We start from the raw sequence: 21,243 nt of genomic DNA, 5'->3' as shown, positions 1-21,243 counted from the left end.
AAACATATTTGGCGAAAAAACAAGTATACCATTTTGCCATTAAAACCTTAAAATTAAGTTAACCCGCTAAACCTGCAATTATGTTTTCACATCAAACCCGTGAAATTAGGTTTTCATTTTTCATCAAAAACAACAAATTTATATTTTTTTGTCACATAAAATTACGTTTTCACGGAAAAATCATAAAATTATGTTTCCAGTCAAAAATTAAAATAAGTTTTTCATCAAAACCGTAACTTTATGTTTTCATGCCAAACTTATAAATTTTATGTTTAACTAAAATCGATAGATCATATTTCCGTCAAAAATAAAAAGAATCCTTTTTAAAAAAAATTGGAAAAGTCTCCGATTAACAAAACTCTAAATCATTAAGAATAGGCAAGGACGTTCAGGTATCCGTTGGAATTTGAGTTGAATATTTTGGATTTTGGTTCTAATTTGTATCAAATCCTAGGTCTCACTCTAATAAATTTATAAGTATGGGTCGGATACGGATATAACACTTTGGTTTCGTTGTATCAAATCCTAAAGCCCATAAAGTAACTATATATCATTTGGATCCGGGCTATATCAAATCAGCTCGGATATACCCGAAGTAAAATAAAAAAAATAAAGCAAAACATAAAAATAAATACTTATTTATAAAGAATTGGATACTTAAGTTACTTATTTAAATTTTAAATACTTATTTTCGATATTATATTAAAACAAATATGGAATTTAATATTTGAAGTACATATTTATGTTTCAAATATTTATATTGCATATTAATTTGGACATTCAGATCGGTTTCTTAGATATTTTTTTGGTTTTTCGGGTTACCTGTTCAGGTTCGATTAATGACACTTCATGTTTAAATATGTTTTTAATATCCTATAAAACTGATTCTAGTACTTTTTTATGCTTTGGATCAGAAGAAGATCGAGTTTTTCAGTTCAAATTCAATTCAGATTTAGGGTTACAGATTTTATGCCGAGACCTAATTAAGAGTTTTAGACATGCATATTGCTCATTTAGTCTTTGCCATTTAGACTATGGACCAATTGTTCTTTAGTCCAATTGTACTACATTTTAATTGGATGCGACCATAATCCGTTTATAACGAATTCAACTTAGACTTACTCATTGACAGAAAGACCAAGTGTTAGCTATATGATATAACCATAGACATGCTGGTTTTTATTGGTCGCATTTATTGGACCAATATCCATTATGGATCAACCAAAAAAGGTCCAAATTAAATTAGTCAGTTGGGATAAGTCCAATTGGATGCTAGACAGATCATTTGACATCTCTAATCGTATGGATAGTCCATAATGAAACTTTCTTTGACGACAAGTGTTTGGTTTCTGTTAAATGAAACACAAGCAGATTACAGAAGTGATGAAGTCACCGAGGCCTTGGTGGCCTTAAGAGGTAAAGTTTTTTTCCTCTTTCTACATATGTTTCTCAACATCTCAAACTTGGTTTGAAGTTGAAACAGATTACACGTATTGATAAGTATGGAACAATCTTTACTTTGCAGGGATGATAATGGGAAGTGTTAGGAACCATGTCAATGGTTTTTACTTTTTACTACCTACTTTGATCATTGATCCTAAACTCATAAACATATCAAGCAAGTTAAAGTCTCAAGACTAACTTCATAAGCAGATAAAAGCAACTTGCAGTCTGGGAATGTAAAAAATACAAACACAACACATAATATGATCATATTGTCTCCATAGATATAAGAAAGCTGCAAAGACGGTAAAACATTCATTCATCAATCGCTGATAGAGATCTCTATGGCCTTGGCCTTTTTGGAGGTGAGGACAAACTCAGTAGGTTTAACGAGGTGGAATGTACACCTGTCACCAACTGCTAACGGGTACTCTCGTGCCAGTTTAATCCATCCACGTGATAACACTATATGAGCCTGATGAACCAAGGAAAGCACCTCCCATGAACCATCTCCTTCCGAGTGATGTATCTTGTACACCTTAGACTCACTCTTGAGGTACTTATCAAAAAACGTTGGGATTGGCTGGTAAAGAAAACAACAACAACAACAAACAGAGATTATCATATAATCAACCAATATAGAGACTTTGTGTAGTATGGCTGTTGAGTGTTTGGTATTAATCTTACCAGTGACTTGAGGTATGATTTGGTTATGGTGATTTTGAATCTTGGAACACCATACTTCACTTTCTTTCTCCTCTTGTGCTTCTCAGCTTTCTTCTTTCTAAGCGCAGCTCCTCTCGATGATTCACCAATCTCCACATGACCAACTCCTCCCATGGACTCATCTTCCTTCTTGACATCTTTGTAGCTTCTCTCACCTTCTTCATTCTTGATCCCACCTGTTTTGCAATCATCAAAGTAAAGAGTTGGTTTCTTCTTTCATAATCTCATCTGTTTCAACAAATAGTTAAAACGAGAGCTTACTAAATGGAGTCGTTGCGTGGGGTAAAACAATCTCCTTGCCACTCTCCCTATAGATGTTAACATTGAAGCACATTAAACCGCTGTGAGTGAAGGTCACAAACTCGTTTGATCCCAAAGCATTGTCGCTCACAAACTGGTTCCATCCGGACTTCTCCATGTAGTAGAACCTAGGGTTCATGGAGATGTCTACTTCCCATGACCTTCCCCATTTTGTTCTTATCACCATCTTGCAGGAGAAGTCTTCCTTAGAGACGTTCTTCATGAAGTCGTAAGGAATCCCTCTCTGGTTTCAACATGCAATGAAAAGAATGTCAAAAACAGTTAACGTTCTTGGTAAGTTACATCAAAGACTTGAAGACTAAAGTTTCAACCTTTCAATCCTCAAGTTGGTCTTATCACAAAACAAATCTAGAAAAGCAGAGAAGAAAGATCTGAGCATGAAGATACAGACAAAGAGCAACATTAACTTGAAACCTAAAGTAATGAGTGAACAAACAAACTAAGAGGTCACTTTCTAAACGAGACAGAGCAAGCTAAAGAGACTGAGAGATCCAACAGTTTCAAAGACACCACCCACAAGACTGAATCTTTAACTTCAAAAATACTAAACACATAAAAGAAAAAAACTCTGCTTTTGAAACAGTCATTATCAAGAAAATCACAAAGCTAATGACAAGAGGAGGTTTAGAGGAGAGTTACCATGGATTCAGATGATAAATCTGCACTGTAAAATATCTTGAAGAAGCTCAAGCTCTTTCTTTCTTCCTTAACCCGACCAAAACCACGGTTCCACTCCATCTCTCTCCTTCAACACTTCCTCTTCTATCTCTCCCAGTTTCTATGGATCTCTCTCTCTGGTTATGTAAGTGAGATAAGAAGCATGTCTAGTTATTCCTTTTCAAATTATTTTTTTTTACCCTTTTTCATTATTTTCGAAACAAAGGGTCATAGTCAAAGTGATTACTTCCGTTGAATTTTGTCTTTCTATGGTAAAACTAAAACATAAAAGAGCTGTCAAAAATACTGAGTACCTGAAAATCCCTTATGTGGCAAAAGACACACTTCAAACTTACCGTTTTTACGTTTTGTTTTAATTACAATCCCTAACAATTAAAATTATATTACTATTTAATAGTACTATTTTGTTTATGATCAACTAAAAAAGTTTCAGCTCACTTTTCATTATTAAATTTGAACATGATTATATATTCAGTAACTTTTTTAACGTTTCGATTTCCAAGACAGTCAGACTAGGAAACTTTTTCTTTAGAAACTGTAAAGTAAAAAGTAAAAACTATGGTACAAAGATGAGATCACCCTCTTGATCACACACCAGAAAAATAGAAAAGAAAACAAACACATATATAGACCGCACGACACATGCATGCATTCTCTTGACCTTGAATTATACGTAGACTTAAAAATTCTGAAACTCAATAAAGCAAACACTTTAGAGATAATGTACAGTGTTGATATCAAAATGACAAAAACAGATAGTTATAAACATATTGAACCGGGACTTCTATCTCTGGTAGTAAATGGCTCACGGCTGTAAGTTTCGCCACCTGGGTTCGAAACCGGCCACTGGAGATTTTACGTGCGGATCCCCCAGCGCCCGAAACCAAAAACCGTTCACGGTGAGCCATATGGTGATGTCCTGGCAGCGTCTTTGTTCGCTTCGGTCTCTAATCCGAACCACCAAAGTGGAGCCAAGACACTCAGTTATCAAAAAAAATATTGTATACTCTATTTCAACTTCTAGTAAGAAAGTCAATATTTAAATCCAAAATACAATATTGTTGTTAACTTGGCCACAAGCTATAATCAAATCTATTTTATGCACTTTAATCATATTTATATACCAAACACCATTAGCAGCATTGAATTTTCGCACGTTCATCGATCAGCTTTGATCTTCTTCTTTTTTACCGTCTAGTTTGGTATGCATATCAACAATGTTAATCAGCTATAATTACGAATCTGCGTTATTACTACAAGTTTCTTCCAAAACTGAAGATGAACCACATCAGCTATTCATATGGCTTATAAAGACGACGCTACACCAAATCAACATAAACATCTAGTCAAATTCTTATATAGTTCATTCAGTGCCGGCTCAACACTGTTACGGGACCTAGGGCGAAAAATATTTTTTTTTACCCTCTAAAATTTATATGTAGATAATATTTAAAATGTTTTTAAAATTTAATCAGTAATATTTTGTAATGAAAATAAAACTATATACATATCAAATAATTTGGACCCTTTTCACTTATATTTATTATATTTATAATTTTTTATATATAAAAATATATATTATAAAAAAATTGGATCCCTTAATTAGTATTATACGAGGGAACATGGGTTTGGGCCCGGAAAGATAGCACCGCTTGTCTCCTAATAAACAGGCCCTGAGTTCATTAGGGTGAGAAAGACAACTGAGAATAATTAGAAAAAAACAGTTCCACGTCATCACTCTTTCAGACAGCAATGCATCTTAAAAATTGCCACGAAGCAACGCTCTTCGGTCGTGTCTTTACTGCCGTAGATCTAACGGTGACAGAATCAAGGTTCAGAAATTGCCACGTCACTAGCGCTCTTCTGTCGTGTCTTTTTTACTTAACTGCCGTTATATAGTTGGATCTAACCGGGCCTTGGTCTATTACTTTAAAGCCCAATAAGACATGTACGCTACAGAGTAAAGAGTCAACGTTGGCGGGGACAGGATGATCGGTGACGAATCTCGAGAGAAGCAGCAACTTCAATGGAGAAATCGGAGAAGAAAGGCGTGATCGACACGTGGATTGATAAGCACCGTTCATTATACGCGGCAGCTACACGTCATGACTTCGTCGTCTCCATCCGCGACGGATCCGTTGATCTCTCCTCCTTCAAAACTTGGCTGGTACTGTTGAATTACCGATGAAAACAAAGATTAATCACTCGGTGAGTTTAAAACGGCTTCGTTTTTGGTGGCAGGGTCAAGATTACCTCTTCGTGAGGGGGTTCGTGCCGTTTGTGGCGAATGTTCTGATCAGAGCCGGCAAAGAATCCGGCGAGACTTCCGACATGGAGGTCGTGCTTGGTGGTTTAGCTTCGTTGAATGATGAGATCGAGTGGTTTAAAAGTGAAGGGTCGAAATGGGGCGTTGATTTCTCGACCGTTGTGGCTCAAAAGGCTAATCAAGAGTATAGCAGGTATTCGATTTAGTTAGTTCTTAATTTTGAGAGATTCTCGATGAGACGTTTTTGTGGTTTGTTCAAGGTTTCTTGAAGCTCTGATGAGTAGTGAGGTGGAGTATTCGGTGGTAATGACGGCTTTCTGGGCGATTGAAGCGGTGTATCAAGAGAGCTTTGCTCACTGTTTGGGGGATGGGAACAAAACTCCGGCGGAGCTTATCGGAGCTTGCAATCGGTGGGGTAACGACGGGTTTAGACAGTACTGTTTGTCTGTGAAGAACATCGCTGAACGTTGTCTGGAGAATGCCTCCCGGGACGCTTTTGTTGAAGCTGAAAATGTTCTGGTACGTGTTCTTGAACACGAGGTCGCCTTCTGGGAGATGAGCCGTGGTGGACAGTAGGTAATGCTTTGATTCAGATTTCTCATTTGCTATGTTTTTTTTTTTTTCCTAATGTGTGTGATTGTGATTTCGAGAAACTCTGTTTTTGCCTCTTTTGTACCATATGATCTTCTCATTATGTAACACTATTTAGATGCATTTGTTCAAAAGAACTTGTCCCTCATATTCATTTGTTTAAAGGTTTAAAGCGACGATAGAGATGCAGCATCGTCTGTTTAGAGCCATAACGCACTGTCAGCATCGAACCATGTTCAGAATAACCTTTACAATACTATCGCCCCCAAAGGCCCATGATTGTATTTTCCTTCAACGGCCTAAGGACTGATTATAAAGTCTCTGATGATCGACCTGTCGCCCCACTAGTCATGTAACAGCTAAATCATACATGGTTTAGATTTTCTTAGCCGAAACTGGGTTAATCATGGTTTAAAGACTATGGTTTTAAGACACCAAAACTTACCTTACCACATTCTAAAATCAATTATTATAATCTACATGCAGCTGAATTCTCCTATGATCTCAAACTCAGTGTCACTCCTAAAGGCTAAAGTGGGAATAGGCATCTATCATGCAAGAACAATCAAGGACAGTTCATAATCGTGAGAAACTAATGAAAGCTATGCGGCCCATAATAGAGCCTAATGGGCCTTAAATTAATTAAACAATATTTGAAATAAGAAGTGGTTAAACAAACCCGCCTTGATATCTCCGCCCCCGTTTTATATTTTACACTGACATCGCCTCTCTCTCTCTCCGCTGTGTTTGTCAAATTGTCATCAACTCTCTCTCTCTCTCCGGATCGATCTCTCTTTCTCACAATGCAATCAGCCATCGCTCTTCCCTTCTCCCAGACGTCGCTTACCAGATCCAACCGCGTGCTCGGATCAACCGGTTCCATCTTCTCAACGCCGAGGAGTCTCCAGTTCTGCGGACTCCGACGTGAGGCGTTTTGCTCCTCGCCTTCGAATCATCTGACTCTTCGCAGCGACCGAGTTCGCATCCGAAGCACTAGATTCCAAGTCTCCGCTGCCGCCACGACTAATGGTGCTCCGCCCAAGAGTTTCGACTACGATCTGATCATTATCGGAGCTGGTGTTGGCGGCCATGGAGCTGCCTTACACGCCGTTGAAAAGGTGACTTGACTTTGCTAATAATCTCTTACATTTGCTTCTGTAATAAGAACAGAGATGAGTTACTCTGTTTCTTTACTTTTATTGAATGGATCCATTGTATTGTCTTGTTAGGGACTCAAAACTGCGATCATTGAAGGAGATGTTGTTGGAGGGACTTGCGTTAACAGAGGCTGTGTCCCTTCCAAAGCTCTTCTTGCTGTTAGTGGTAGAATGCGAGAGCTTCAGAACGAACATCACATGAAGTCCTTTGGTCTTCAGGTATACTCCTACTGGTTCACACTGTTTCATTTCTTGTATAAAGTTGTTAGTTTTGTCTTAAATGATTGGAGATGATCTTGTTAATTTAGAAACTAGGGCTTCTGGTCTTCACAATCTTATGGTTTTTGGTTCCCCCCAGGTTTCAGCTGCTGGGTATGATCGTCAGGGTGTGGCAGACCATGCTAATAACCTGGCTACCAAAATTAGAAACAACCTGACCAATTCAATGAAGGCACTTGGTGTTGACATTTTGACAGGATTCGGCAGTGTTCTGGTCAGTTTGACTAAGTAGACTGGATACTCTTGCTTTGTATCCTAACTCTTTTGAAGTTTTGTATTCCTGCAGGGCCCACAAAAGGTTAAATATGGGAAGGACAATATTATCACTGCCAAAAATATAATCATTGCCACTGGATCTGTGCCTTTTGTCCCTAAAGGAATTGAAGTTGATGGTACATTCCTTGTTTCGTTGTTAATCTCTCCAGTTTGTGCAAGCATGCTTGAAATCATGTTATGTTATATCTGGTGCTGCAGGAAAGACTGTAATCACCAGTGACCATGCCTTGAAGTTGGAGTCTGTACCTGATTGGATTGCAATTGTAGGAAGTGGTTACATTGGTCTTGAGTTCAGTGATGTTTACACAGCACTTGGAAGTGAGGTAACATTATTTTGTATTGAGCTTGCTAATGTGAAAAATAGCATTTAAAGGGGATTTATAAACTAATTGATTGGCTTGTTGATCTTCATTTAGAGTGTGCCATTCCTAATTTTGGTTTCTTTAGGTTTGATCTACCTTGCAACAATAGTTACTAACCAAAACCAGGACATCTGTTGTTGCAGGTAACTTTTATAGAAGCACTGGATCAGCTAATGCCAGGATTTGATCCTGAGATCAGTAAGCTAGCTCAGAGGGTTTTGATAAATCCTAGAAAGATTGACTATCATACTGGTGTCTTTGCTAGCAAAGTGAGCATGTTAAATCATGATTTCTAAATATTTTGTTTCTTTCTCTATCCAATGTGTCTATATGTATTCATCTTCCATATTCAAATTTATTCTTATACAGATAACTCCCGCTAAGGATGGGAAACCAGTTATGATTGAGCTTATTGATGCCAAAACAAAAGAACATAAGGACACATTGGAGGTAACACAATGTCATATAAAAGCTAAGGGAGATCCGATGTCTCACAAAGAGAATATATTCACCCATTTGGTTTATCTCTGTTGGTTTCTTATGTCTCCAGGTAGATGCTGCTCTTATTGCTACTGGAAGAGCTCCATTCACCAATGGCCTTGGCTTGGAAAATGTATGAGATGACACTAAATCACACACCCCCTCTATTATGATGTATCATCATTTTTGTTAACTGCGAGTTCATTTGGTCTACAAAAAGATAACGCTGCAGCTGTCCTTTCAACACAGGTCAATGTTGTGACGCAGAGAGGTTTCATACCTGTTGATGAGCGAATGCGTGTGATCGATGGAAATGGGAAACTGGTAAGTTTTATTTACATTTTTACCAGCGCAATTCATTCTATATGCTAAATTCATTTCTGCTTCATAGGTTCCCAACTTGTACTGCATCGGTGATGCCAATGGTAAACTGATGCTTGCACATGCAGCCAGTGCTCAAGGAATCTCTGGTAAATGGTTTATCAAAAGCCTATTCAACTATAAATGCTGTGAATAGTATTTTGTTTTTTAAACTCTGTGCTCGCTCTTACTCTGTGGCTAGTGGTTGAGCAAGTCACTGGTAGAGATCATGTGCTTAATCATCTAAGCATTCCCGCTGCTTGCTTTACTCATCCTGAAATCAGCATGGTGGGATTGACAGAGGTAATTCAAGATCATTTTGCACTGAAGATAGTCAGAAATAAAAAATGAAATAACCAATAAGCTTAATGTAAGATAATTTCTGTGATTTCTAGCCACAAGCGAGAGAGAAAGGCGAGAAGGAAGGATTTAAAGTTAGTGTTGCCAAGACAAGTTTCAAGGCTAACACAAAGGCCCTAGCTGAAAATGAAGGAGAAGGAATAGCCAAGGTAAGATAAGAAGATGTTGATAGTTTATGGTTAATGAAAGAAGAAAGAGATCTCATTGTGTTCATTATTGCAGATGATATACCGACCTGACAACGGTGAGATTCTAGGAGTTCATATCTTTGGGCTGCATGCTGCTGACCTTATCCATGAAGCATCCAATGCCATTGCTCTAGGAACACGCATTCAGGTAGGATCCTTCAATACTCTAGTTCTTGATTACATGTTTGTTTACATCCACTTTGTATCTAGTTCTTGATCCCTGCATGGTTACTGGTGACTCTGCAGGACATAAAATTGGCAGTTCATGCGCATCCAACATTGTCTGAAGTTCTAGACGAACTGTTCAAAGCAGCCAAGGTAAAGCAAAAGATTCTAAGAACTTTATCCAAAACACACACACACTCATATTGATCTGAGACCCTTTTTATCACATGGTTAAAAGCAAAGAGTCTAACACTTTTAAGTTCAATTTTCAGGTTGAAGGTCACGCAACAACAAAGACAGTAAGTGAAAAAGTTGCTGTATGAAAGAAACCAAAAAAAAAAACTTATTGGAGGGGAAACTGAAAAGGGTTTTTGTTGAAGAAAGAAAATTTGTGGTTGTACTTTAGGGAGATGCGAAGATAAAGCTAAACATGAACGAGGATGATCCAAGAGGGCCTAGTGATAATGAGAAACAACCTTCATTGAGTAAAGACTTAATCGTTAGATCTACAAGCATGTCTTCTTTCGTTGAGGATATTTATGCTCGAGTCATGTTTCTGGTTTCACGTGTATTTGTTTAGTAGTTTCGAATATGGACATTGTGCTTTTGTTTGTTTGTGGAAGCTATTATTTAGTTTGGATACATCGGATTTCAATAAGTAAGTAATCGAGGAGAAATTAAAAGTTAGCAGAACAGAAAAAAGGAAATGAATAACTATATTTATAATTTATGTGTTATTTAAAAAAAAAAATTGAAGGGAAGTTTTGGCATAAAACAAGAAAAAATATATTGTTTTATAAAAGATAAATATTTATATGTTTTGATGAATTACAATTTGATGAAAAATATATTGTTTTATGACTCATTCTTGTAAATAATATTAAATTAATAAATACAATAATCAAACAATAAGTAAAAGCTCGATACGAGCAACAGAGAGACCCTCCACGTCGGCAATTAAAATCATCCAATGGGATGGGTTTTTTTTGCCACGTCATTTGTTCATTCACACAACACAAAATTGACTTGGACCTCTCCGTTTCGTCTTCCTCCAAAGCACGCCGTTACACCACTTCCGATTCTCTTTCGCCTCCACATTTAAGTCTCATAAAGTTCATGTGCTTATCATAACCCAAACAAACGACATGAATCTGTTCCCTTTCCATCAGCTCCACAATTATATATCTCCCTTCTTCTTTGCTTCTCCCCTTCACCTTATTCAAGCTAACTAAATTTTCAGAGAAAACGATGACAGAATGAGGAAATCAACCGGCAAAGCCCCTACCTGCAAAGCCCCTACATCTCTGCTCTAAAATGATGTTGCTCATGTCCAAAGACACTCGGAGCTACGGTTTTGGTTGATCAACTTCTGGCAACCGAGGACCACAACTAAAGGTAGTTTCGTTATTGGTCTGGAGCTTCTTCTTATATATGATCAAGTATGAAATCATGTTCTAACCCGATAATTTTGCTCATTTTGTGATATTAGTGTCTTTCAATTTTTGTGAAGCTGCTTCATGTTCTTTCTAGCTTCATTCTTCAATTCTTCAATCAACAGATGGATCAATGTGTGTTTCCTTCTCTTCTTCTGATTGGCAATTAGGTTTTCCCACGGCTGTACATAAGGAGTACTTTAGACTGAGCCGTGCTGTTGCTACACGTAAAATCAGTTCTTCCTTACAGTACGATGCTCATCAACAAGTTTTAATCATCAACACTCATTTTCTCTTTCATTATGATTCAACACTGTCTATGGTAACTGGTAAGAGATTGCAGCATGTACAATGTTTCAATCTCTAAATCTTTGTTATATCAATCCCTTCACTATCACTGTTGATGATTTGAATCTTTCTGAACAAGAATTTTTTTTAACAGTTTTGTTAGATTCTCCAGTATGCTGAACATATCAGAAGGACGTCAATCTCAGTCCAAGTGCATAATATACTTTGCTAGTAACCACCACCAAGTCTAGGTTTTAGGAATTTTCATGTGTTACATCTAAAGAACGAAGATACTAGTTTTTTTTACTGCTCAGTTTTTTTTCTACTTTTGTGGCAGAGATTGAACAGTAAGCGAGGGCCTGTCTACCAGTTTCTCAAACCACAAGGCTTTGTCCTTACGACACTGCTCATCAGTACAGAGATTCAAAAGCGTACAAGGTCACTGTTTTTCTTTATTATGATAAAACTTTGGGTATGCTGTATTTTTTTTTGTCATTTTGGCTTCACAGTGGGTATGCCACATGAATCACTGGGGTAACATGCGCTGTTGATTTCATATTGCTTCTAAATCCAAATCGGTATAGAAAGTTTCTACAAACAAGTTGGAGTAAGGCATGTTTATGGCAGATCTCTTCAAGTTTCTCTTATGTAGAAGAATGTTTCTTGCATCAGAATTATTTGTGTAAAGCTTTTATGGGACAGTTTTATCGTCTACCTCCATTAACATGTGACGATTTTGCTTTGCAGTATCTATTGAGAAGAGCTTCACTAACCGCTGAGGATGCTTTTGCCTTTCTGAAAATAACGACAATGATGGTGACCCAATTTATGGACCTTCTCATTCATCTGAGAGTGTTCACGTAAGTTTCTCTATCCTAATTTGCTTCTCTTCCCTAATACAACTCGATTTGACGGACATTGATGGACATAGGTTTCTATCACAATGGACTCATGACAAAAGACATTAATGATCTGTGGATTCAAGCTGACTTTGATGGAAACAGTCTAAAACAGTTTCAAGTAACGTTTCTGAATGAGGACATAGAAGCAAATGGTAACCAAGAACAAACAATTGGTTTCAGTGTCAAGAACACATCATTATTTCTTTCTGAAGTGGAGGAAGGAGTGTAGCTAGAAACTTACTCTCTCTCAGATCAAGAGAGGCTTACAGTTTTTTTTCTCTCCCATAAAAATGCCTTTCTCCGGTCCTCCCAATTGGTTTCATGACAAAACCCTCAAACAACAAACCTTTCACCTCTTACATTTAAGAGACCTTTAGATTTATTTGCCCCCTCCCCCCCCCCCCCCCCTCCCCCTCATATTAGAGGTTAGTATCAACACTTTGCCTCCATAGGCCAAAGAAAATATTGGCAACGCCCTGGCCGCTCTCCCCTTCTGGTTTGTGCGTTGGGTGAAGAAGAGAGAAAAGGATATTACACGCTGGTATACATTATACTATGTTCAAATATGTTAACCAAATGTGGAAGCTTTCATGTAAAAGTAAATGTTGCAGTAAAGATTTAAGAAGCATCTTTGGAACTCTCAAAAGTTTATGACACTAAACCAAATTTGTTATAACCAATGAATCAAGAATTAGGCAATTCGAAATCAAAAGCATAGTCCTTCTAAACAGCAGTAGCAGCAGTCATATTTTAAGATTATGGATCTGTAAACAATATGCTAATAATAATATCCTTTAACAAAAACAATTAGTGTTCAAATTATTCAATATTTATAGAACGTATTTTATTTAAACAGTGATTTTTTTTGGGGAAAAGATGCAATTTAATTTTATTCAATAATTAGTATATGTTACTCATATTAAATGTGATTATAAAATATTATATCATAAGATTACATATACAAAAAATATCTACATAAAATGTATTACATATGAAAAGTACATTTAAAACATATTTTATGTATATATAAATCCAAAAATAGAAAATGGTAGTTAATTAAAAGGTTACAATTTTAAAAACAATCTTCTATTTTGATAATTTTAAAATTATTATAAATATAAAACAAATTATTAATATAAACATGTGTAGCCTGGATAATAACTTAGAATGTGTATAACTAAAGTAAAATTTAATATTGAATATGTACACAATAGTATCAAAGCATCATAGACAAAGGTCATGGAACCTAAAAAAAAGTCATGAAACACAAAAGAAGAAGTGAGACAAAAATGAGAATAATAATAATGCAGTTCGTAGGTTTGCAACTCATATTGTAGGGTAGGATCAAACCGTAGGAGTTAGAATTCTTAAACCGTTTTTGTATATAAATTATTTTCAGAAACACACAAAACGTCTATGCAATGTGTTTAATCAGATTTAAGTTAAGAGTTCTTCAGAATTTTTGATTAAAAACCTAACTCCAGGCCTCAGACAATGATAATTTTTGTATATATCTACCATTTATAAATTTCATAAAGCTTTTAAGTTGGGTTTGAAGTCTTCACTCATACCTGTTTTCGAAAAGTCATTCAAGACCATGTTTGATCAAGTATCTCAGCCTTGCATAAAGGGATGACCTAGCACACAAACACTACCCAACAAACAAAAGAAAAGCTAGAACATCAAATAATAGTATTAATATTCAAAATTATTTCCAAAAAATCTGATTAATTAAATAATTAAAATAAAAAACTGTAAAATTAATATTACATCAACAACGGTAAGAAAGTAAACCTTCTATAAATTTACAACTAAAAATATTTTAAATCATGAAGCAAAAATTTCTTTCCATCACAAACAAACTTAAAAAAACACAGAAATTAAATAGCAACAATAAATGTTAAATTTAAATTTTGGTTAAAAAGATTGACAAAATTATTTTGGTTAAAAAGATAAATTGATGACAACAAATAAAGAACCGGTATACAAGTCGGTAGTACTTTCTTTTAAAGACAAGTACAAAAATGAAACTTAATAATTTTAAAACCAATCAAAATTTATACAGTACTAATTATAAGCTTTACAATTGTTTTACATAAAAATAAATAAAGAATATATATAGATCTTAACTTATAATTTAGTTAACTTTTTATTAATCTTACTAATATCCTACATAAAACTCCAATAAAACACAACAAATTATTTCAAATAGTTTTAAATTTGCATTTATGTTTATAATTCTATAACAAGTTTCAGTGTATGTCATATTTGTTCGTTTTTAAAATATACAATACTAAAATTAAACTAATACCCCCTAGTTTCTTTAAAGTTCAGATTATCTATCATATTAAATCGCGGTTCTCGTTAAAATGCATACAGTTTTCTAAAAGAAAGATATTTATATTTTGAAAACAAAAAAAAAAGTATAAAATTATTTTATCAAGTCGCAAAAATTGGGCGCCACTTATTTATTCGAATTGCGGCGGTTGAAGAGAACAAATTAAATTTGATCTTCCCTCGTCTTTTTCTTTCATTCAGATTACGGAAAGTTCTGTCGGTTGGGTCCGATGTAATAAAAACTCCCGCGCGAGGGTATTTAAGTAAATTATTACCACCGAAATACTAGGGTTTCCGCCCCCGCCTTCCTCCCTAACTATAAAACACCTATCCGTTTGTTTTATCCCTCCCTCACCACTCGCCGTCTCTCTCTCTCTCTCTCTTTTCCTTATCATCAAACTTGCTAAGCTACGATCACCGTCTTTAAAGATGTCCGAGGGATCAGTAGAATCAAAATCAAAGGTGGATTCTGCCGGAGAGTTATCAGATGTTGACAACGAGAACTGCAGTAGCAGTGGAAGCGGCGGCGGTGGAAGTAGTGGCGAGACGAAGAGAACTTGCGTTGATTGCGGAACACTCCGAACTCCTCTCTGGCGCGGTGGCCCTGCTGGTCCTAAGGTGAGTCTTATTTCAACTTCGATCTTATGTATCACGTTCACTGTCCTAATCTGAATCTGTTTTGTGCGCTATGCAGTCGCTGTGCAATGCTTGTGGGATCAAGAGCAGGAAGAAGAGGCAAGCGGCTCTTGGAATCAAACCAGAGGAGAAGAAGAGAAACAGAAAAAGCAATAGCAGCAGTGATAGTGATCTAAGCTTTGATGATCATAGAGACGCTAAGAAGAAGACCAACAAAGGTGGTGATGATTCCAGCAGCAGCAAGCGTGCTAGTAATAGTAGCAGCAGCGAAGGAGTGAGTAAGTATTTGGATTTGGGGTTCAAAGTTCCGGTGATGAAGCGATCGGCGGTTGAGAAGAAGAGGCTATGGAAGAAACTCGGCGAGGAAGAAAGAGCCGCCGTGCTTCTCATGGCGCTCTCTTGTGGCTCTGTTTTTTCATAAACCAAGTAGAAAAAGCTTCTTTTTTTTTTTTTGGAATAATCAATGAAGAGTCTGATTAATTAATTTAACTAGGTAGCGAGAGATAAGTAGTATGTGTAATAGTTAGTGATGTCGTCTTTTTGGTTCCCACTAATGTTGAAAGCAGTTCAAATTTTTAATTAACTGAAAGGTGTTTTGAATTTTAAATCCTTTCATTGCCATTATTGAGAGTCGGTAGTGATTCTCACTCGCTTTTTGATGCGCGTGGACTCATTTCTCTGTGGTTTTAGTTAGTCTTGTCTCCATCACTCCACTTTTATTTTGTTTTGGTCCAATTGCGTCCCCAGCTCATTTGAGTTGAATTTTTTCAGAATTACTAGGTGTTTAAATTTTTTTTAAAATCTAACTTATATTTTAAAATAAATTTTATTAAATATTATAGATTTTACTATTTTTTTACTAATATTTAATATATAGATATATAAGAAACTAATGATCTTACAATTATATATTTAAATTTAAAAAAAATTGTAGAAATTTTTGAAAACTTTAATAATGTAAATTATATAATTATACAAAATAATAGTATTTCAAAATTTGAGATGTTATATATGAATATATTTATTTTATAGATGTTGTATGAGCTATTATCATATTTAAAAAAGTTTACCAAAAAGAAATATCAATATTATTATTTTGTATATTTATAAAATTTGTAAATATATAAAAAACTAATATCTTACGATTAGATATTTAAATTTTTTAAAATTGTAAAAAAAATTGAAAGTTTTAGTAATACAAATTGTGTAATTATACAAAAATAATAATATTTTGAAATTTGAAATGTTATATATGAATATATTTATTTTATAGATGATGTGTGAACTATTACCATATTTAAAAAAAGTTTACCAAAAAGAAATATCAATATTAAATGTAATATATGAATTATTACCATATTCTAATAACTTTGTCAAAAATATAAATCAACATTAAATTAAATTATCCATGTCATATTTTTTCGGAAGTCATGTCATCAATTTCAGTAGCCATGTCATCAATTTCAATAGTTATGTTATATTTGTTTTGTGAAATTGATTGTAAAGAGCACATATGGCAAAATCAATTTGCAAATATAGTCTAGGACATAGTGGTTGAAATACAAAATTGTCTGGTTTGAGTTTATTTACTATCTTTTCCCTTTTGTAGATGTTTGAATGCATCAATGACCCTCACAAGGTAAAAAATACTGAGGAGGAGGAGTTGACTTCTCTAATGTCATAAGCTGTGCGAGAGAGGCGACACATGATAGACCTCCCTCCCTGTCACTCACCGCTGCAGAAACCGAAAGATCTTGCCACAGTCTAGGCATGGACATAAAATCCATAATCCGAAATCCGAACCAAACCCGAACCGAAAAACCTGACCCGTACCCGGTCCGAAATGTAAAAAATACCCGAATGGATCTCGTAAGGTGGTACAAAACATATCCGAACCCGAAGTGTTATTAACCGAACCCAAAAAAAACAAAAAATCCGAAAAGATATCCGAAGAAACCGGTCCGAATGTCTAAACTAATATACAATGTAATTATATGAAACATGAATATATACTTCAAATATTCAATTTCATATATATTTTTATATGGTATCTAACAATAAGTATTTAAAATTTAAATAACTAATTTAAATACTTAATTATATATAAATAAGTATATAGTATTTCTTATGTTTTGTTTTTTAAATTTTAGATTTCATTTCGGGTATATCCGAACCGATCCGATATAACCCGAATCCGAATGATATATGGTTACTTTATGGGATCTATGATGTGTTACAAAACCGATCCAAACCCGATGTGTTATATCTGAACCCGATCCGTACTTGCAAATTTACTAGAATGAGACTTAAGAGATGTTATCAAAAAGAACCGAAATTCGAAAAACCCGATCTGAACGCTAACGGGTACCCGAACGCCCACGTCTACCACAATCGATGGATTCAAGCAAGTCGAAATCGATTTTTCAAATGGTGGTGTACAAAATGCCTTCTGATCTGCAACATCAGTCAACCAGCTATACCTAGTTGCTGTGTGTCGTTTTTACTATAACAACTCGATCATCCCGTGTAAGACCTGCGCTTGCGGAGGTTATATATTTTAGCAACAGAATGGATTGCACCACCCTTTTCACCTCTTCTTCTACCTCCTCAGGCCTTTCTTATTCCTTTTGAGAACCGAACCAAGCTTGCTACATCATGGGCAGTGTTAAAACACCAACTAGTTCTAAAGCCATAGCCAAAAACTATTTAGTGCTCTTGATTCTTTCTAACCACATGTTACAAGAAAACGTCTTATTATCGCAAAGTTAGAATATCACAAACCCTAAACAGCCTCTGTACTTAAATAAGGATCAAAAGAATCTCCAAGAAGAAGAGTAACATATAAACTCCTAACATAAACAAAAAAAAAATATAATTAGTAATACAAAACAATTCTTCTGATATAATCTGCCTTTAAAACTTCATGCAGATCATATAACATTCCTCTCAACCAGGTTTTACTGTTATCAGCAGATGGATGGTCGTGTAATGATACAATACAACTCCCAAGTAGTCCCTTGATCGGTTTAATCAGCTTTTTATCCAATCAAACCGGGATATCATCAATCGAATATGCGTCGAAGTCGAACTCTGTATCAACCGGTCCAATTCCTTCCTGTATCAACACCAAAATTAATGTTGTTCATTTCCAAACGCTACAAGTTGCGGCTTGTGATGTGCGTTTGCTATCAGATTATAAGAGTGAGAGTTTAAAAGCAAACCTGCTTAAGAAGTGCGCTCATAAGATCTTCTTGATTACTATACTGCTCGTGGAACCCCATTGTCTCTGACTTCACCTTCACTGAACTTCCCCCTCCGTTTCGATAAACCTGATGATGCGAGACCATACCCGGCGGTGTCTGCTGGTAGTGGTTCCGGCTGTGATCCGTGGCTGCAACCGCCGTGTTGTTGTTTCTTGACATAGACGAAGAGGAGTTGGAGAACGCGTCTTGAGGAGGGGAAAGCATACTCCTTAGATCCCAATCGTTCTGTCTGCTTGAGAACATGTCGTAGCTAGGTGTTGTAAAACCAGCTTCCGAGCTGTTAACCTCTTCTCGGTAAGAAGAAGAATGTGGTTTCCGAACAGATAAGCCTGGCGCACTCGCTAGCGGGAAGCTATTCACAGGTAGTTCTTGTTGGAAGTTGCTAAAAGCCATCGAGTGTTTTTGTTGAGCTGCGAGGTTGGTGTAGCTTGTAGTAGGTAACACTCTGCTGCTCTCCGGGATACTACTCCTTCCCGAGAAACCACTACGGTTCGGTAACATTGGCTGCCTTATGGATGATTGTTGCGGTCGTGGGAATGGCTGCTGCTGCTGAGACGCTAACAGCATCCGCATACCGTTGTTCTGAAGGCTATGTCCTGCTCGGACAGCGGCAATCTGCTGTTGAATCGTCATTCGATGTTGTTGTAAGCCAGCAAGCTGTCTCGAGGTCTGGACACCGTGAAGCAAGTTCATTTTCGGGTTGTCAAAGCTGAAGATGCCTCTCTCGTCCACAATGGAGGAAGAACCAGGCAATCCCGGCTTAGAGTTCATCGCAGGAGGCCGGCCTAAACCGTCGGCTTGAAGCTGTGCAAGGCTCTGAGCAGGAAGCTGAGCTAGCGCTTGAAGATCAAACCCGTTCAGCGTCGGAGGAGAACCAAAGCTCGCGTCCTGACTTGTCATAAACGAGTTGTTTAAACTGCCTTGGTGCTGTGACACTCCTCCAAGCCGTCTTAGATATATTCTGTATTTCTGCAAAATCAACACTTACGCCCGGTAAGAACATATATGGTCATTCTGGTATAAACGTCAAGCCTGATGAAACATTCGCCTCAGACCCCAAAAATTTGTAAAAAAAAAAAAAAAATTTAGGCACCAAAATTATCGAAATCTTTATTAAATCGTCTATAGCCCCCAAAATCTCAATCTGGCCCTCTGCAGTATATAAGGTTTTATATACCTGGAGATGGCTGGCTACGTTCTCTCGGGTTAGTCCAGGGACATTCATCAGCTCCAAGATCTTTTTAGGAACCGCCTCTGCATCATAGAAGATGAATTAGACTCTTTCAAAAACGCAAAGCTTTAGTGTTTAGTCTTACTTTCGACGCCGAGCTGGTTAACAGCAGCAACAAACTGCTGATGCAACTCAACAGACCAGACAACACGCGGTTTCTTGAGATTGGAAGCATCTTCGTCACCTTGCTCTTCCCCACCTTCCTCTTCTTTCCGCTTCCTTGAGCTGCTGCTGCTGCTATTCCTCCAGTTGTTGTTGTTGCCTTCGTTAACAGATGAAGAGTTGTTGTCATCAGCTCCATCCTCTCCACTGGAAACAGCTTCTCTCTGTTGCTGCTGCTGCCGCCTCTCGCCGGTCTCCTCGACGCTCCCAGAATGTGTAGGTACGCCGCTCCACTCGGTCCTCCTCTTGCGCACGACGTGCTGCCATATGTTCTTGAGCGCCTCCATGCGTACAGGTTTGATTAGGTAGTCAACCGCGCCGTGCGTGACTCCTTTTAGAACCACACTCTTTGAATCATCCGCGGACATCACTAGAGTTAAAACAAGATCCTTGTTAGTACTCTTAACAGTTGTATAAAAAGATTGGGATTTAATAATAAAAAGAAAAAAACTTACTGATAACAGGTAAGTCCATCTCAAGACCGACGTGTTCAAGGAGCTTGAAGCCGTCCATGTCAGGCATGTGCACATCGCTGATGACAATATCGAATCCATGTTTGTTCTTCCGGAGCAGAGACAATGCCATCTCCGCTCTGTTGCATTTCGTTACTGAAAACACACAGAGAGAGATTCATTCATCAAGTCAAATTAAGACAGAACTGTTTTTGAGTCTCCTAACTAACTAACTAACCAAACCAAACACTCAAGTCAAAAGCTAGAGAGACTCTCAGATTTGCATCCTTTTTAAAAAAAAAAAGATGGATCTCTCAACATCAGAGACTCCAGACATGATCTAAATTTGTGAATCTTAAAAAAAAAGTTTCTATTTTTAGGTTAGTCAACCCATCAAATTTACTAAACCGAACCGAATTAAAGATCTTGTCTTTGTGATTTTTCGAACCTTCGTAAAGACAAGTCCTGAGCATCCTCTCTAAGATCATAAGACAAGTCGGGTCATCGTCAACCACTAGTACTCTAAGCCCCGACGGGAACATCTCCACCACGGCTTCACCGCCTTGATTCTTGCCGGAACTCGACCCACCGCCCGATCCGAGTCCTCCTCTTCCGTGAAGAGGATTCATCATCTCTCTCGGAAAGTAAAAGGCTTTTGAATAAAAGGAATATATACCCAGAAAGAAAGAAAGAAAGAAGGGAAATTGATTCGATTGAAACAAGTTTTGGTTCAAAAAGGAAAATTAAAAAGTGTAGAGAGAGAGAGTTGAGAGTTGAGATGAGCCTTAGGAAGTTGAACAAGACATGACTTTGTCTCACCCTACACCTCCATGCCTCTGTTATTTTAATCAGAGAGATTGAGATTAAAGCTAATTATTAAAATTTTA

At 36.8% G+C, this 21,243-nt stretch overlaps 5 protein-coding genes across 5 annotated transcripts; 3 read left to right on the top strand and 2 right to left on the bottom strand.

Moving 5' to 3' along the window:
* Positions 1–1,614: 1,614 nt before the first annotated feature.
* LOC106358159 (B3 domain-containing protein At3g17010) lies at positions 1,615–3,321 on the bottom strand. Its single transcript, XM_013797909.3, has 4 exons — positions 3,130–3,321; positions 2,431–2,713; positions 2,131–2,345; positions 1,615–2,026 (listed from the first exon to the last, which is right to left on the bottom strand). Exons 1-4 carry the CDS (start codon positions 3,226–3,228, stop codon positions 1,766–1,768), a joined length of 858 nt encoding a protein of 285 aa, XP_013653363.1. The 5' UTR covers positions 3,229–3,321; the 3' UTR covers positions 1,615–1,765.
* Positions 3,322–5,077: 1,756 nt separating this feature from the next.
* LOC106358156 (bifunctional TENA-E protein) lies at positions 5,078–6,173 on the top strand. Its single transcript, XM_013797907.3, has 3 exons — positions 5,078–5,335; positions 5,410–5,627; positions 5,695–6,173. Exons 1-3 carry the CDS (start codon positions 5,195–5,197, stop codon positions 6,008–6,010), a joined length of 675 nt encoding a protein of 224 aa, XP_013653361.1. The 5' UTR covers positions 5,078–5,194; the 3' UTR covers positions 6,011–6,173.
* Positions 6,174–6,739: 566 nt separating this feature from the next.
* On the top strand, positions 6,740–10,294 carry LOC106358154 (dihydrolipoyl dehydrogenase 1, chloroplastic). The gene is made up of 16 exons (XM_013797905.3): positions 6,740–7,143; positions 7,255–7,401; positions 7,541–7,675; positions 7,748–7,853; positions 7,936–8,060; positions 8,243–8,368; positions 8,469–8,549; positions 8,650–8,712; positions 8,829–8,903; positions 8,971–9,049; positions 9,142–9,242; positions 9,335–9,448; positions 9,522–9,635; positions 9,734–9,805; positions 9,925–9,951; positions 10,059–10,294. The coding sequence occupies exons 1-16, from the start codon at positions 6,829–6,831 to the stop codon at positions 10,230–10,232; spliced, it is 1,854 nt and encodes a 617-aa protein (XP_013653359.1). The 5' UTR covers positions 6,740–6,828; the 3' UTR covers positions 10,233–10,294.
* A 4,637-nt stretch (positions 10,295–14,931) lies between these two features.
* On the top strand, positions 14,932–15,855 carry LOC106358155 (GATA transcription factor 17). Its single transcript, XM_013797906.3, has 2 exons — positions 14,932–15,230; positions 15,307–15,855. The coding sequence occupies exons 1-2, from the start codon at positions 15,042–15,044 to the stop codon at positions 15,667–15,669; spliced, it is 552 nt and encodes a 183-aa protein (XP_013653360.1). The 5' UTR covers positions 14,932–15,041; the 3' UTR covers positions 15,670–15,855.
* A 2,085-nt stretch (positions 15,856–17,940) lies between these two features.
* Positions 17,941–21,243, bottom strand: LOC106358153 (two-component response regulator ARR1). Its single transcript, XM_013797904.3, has 6 exons — positions 20,805–21,243; positions 20,360–20,512; positions 19,828–20,274; positions 19,689–19,765; positions 18,470–19,480; positions 17,941–18,363 (listed from the first exon to the last, which is right to left on the bottom strand). Exons 1-6 carry the CDS (start codon positions 20,986–20,988, stop codon positions 18,295–18,297), a joined length of 1,941 nt encoding a protein of 646 aa, XP_013653358.1. The 5' UTR covers positions 20,989–21,243; the 3' UTR covers positions 17,941–18,294.

The sequence above is a fragment of the Brassica napus genome, chromosome C3, assembly GCF_020379485.1.
Source record: "Brassica napus cultivar Da-Ae chromosome C3, Da-Ae, whole genome shotgun sequence".
Taxonomy (NCBI): Eukaryota; Viridiplantae; Streptophyta; class Magnoliopsida; order Brassicales; family Brassicaceae; genus Brassica; species Brassica napus.
This window is presented reverse-complemented; position numbering and strand designations above follow the sequence as displayed.